The 830-nt window shown below is 44.8% G+C and overlaps 1 protein-coding gene across 1 annotated transcript in view; it reads left to right on the forward strand.

The window, feature by feature from the left end:
- LOC103518255 (facilitated trehalose transporter Tret1-like) overlaps positions 1-830 on the forward strand; it is a 42,443-nt gene that overhangs the window by 25,458 nt on the left and 16,155 nt on the right. Inside the window, exon 4 of the mRNA XM_008483316.2 lies at positions 579-696. Within this exon, the coding sequence (XP_008481538.1) occupies positions 579-696 (118 nt within the window). The remainder of the gene's footprint in view (positions 1-578; positions 697-830) is intronic.

Below are 830 nucleotides of genomic sequence, written 5' to 3' on the forward strand. Positions count from 1 at the left end.
AACAACAACAACAACAACAACAACAACAACAACAACAACAACAACAACAACAACAACAACAACAACGAGGAGAAGGGTACTTTTCTTTACAAGATGGCTGCCCCATTGGTATTAGTAATTTTAATTTTTCCATACTTTCATGGAACGGGCTACTGATATTCATATGTGTACATATTTGCCGCAGGTACTCACCTATGTCGCGGAAATCACTCAGCCGCACCTCCGCGGCATGCTAAGTGCTACGGCATCAATGACCACCATATTCGGCACGGTCAGTCAACTATTTCTGGGCTCCTTCCTGCATTGGCGCTCGGCCGCCATTTTGAATCTACTGTTCCCCATCCTGGCCCTGTGTGCGCTCTATTTTATACCGGAGAGCCCTCATTGGCTTATCAGTAAGTACTTACCTATTGGCTTATCAGTTAGTATAAGTATCTTGAACCAGTTTTAGCTAAATGCCTTTTATCATTTATTTTCATCTTGTATTAATAGATTTATGACCAATGTCCTTTGTAATTACCCCTACCTAACCCTAACCTAGCCTAACCTAACCTAACCTAACCTCTCTCTGTCCATAGGCCCTAGCTACCTCCGCTAAGAACATGCTGTTGTTCTCTTATGGTACAACCCTGGGTTTGCCTACCATCGCCATTCCTTACCTGTCCTACTCAATCAAGGCGATTCCTTACCAGACAGGTAAGGAATCGCCATTCCTTACCTGTCTGGTAGCGACCATAATGTGGAGGACCCCTACCTAACCTAGCCTAGCCTAACCTAACCTAACCTCTCTCTGTCCACAGGCCCTAGCTACCTCCGCTAAGAACATGCTA

Source organism: Diaphorina citri, unplaced genomic scaffold (genome assembly GCF_000475195.1).
Source record: "Diaphorina citri unplaced genomic scaffold, Diaci psyllid genome assembly version 1.1 scaffold2132, whole genome shotgun sequence".
NCBI classification, from domain to species: domain Eukaryota; kingdom Metazoa; phylum Arthropoda; class Insecta; order Hemiptera; family Psyllidae; genus Diaphorina; species Diaphorina citri.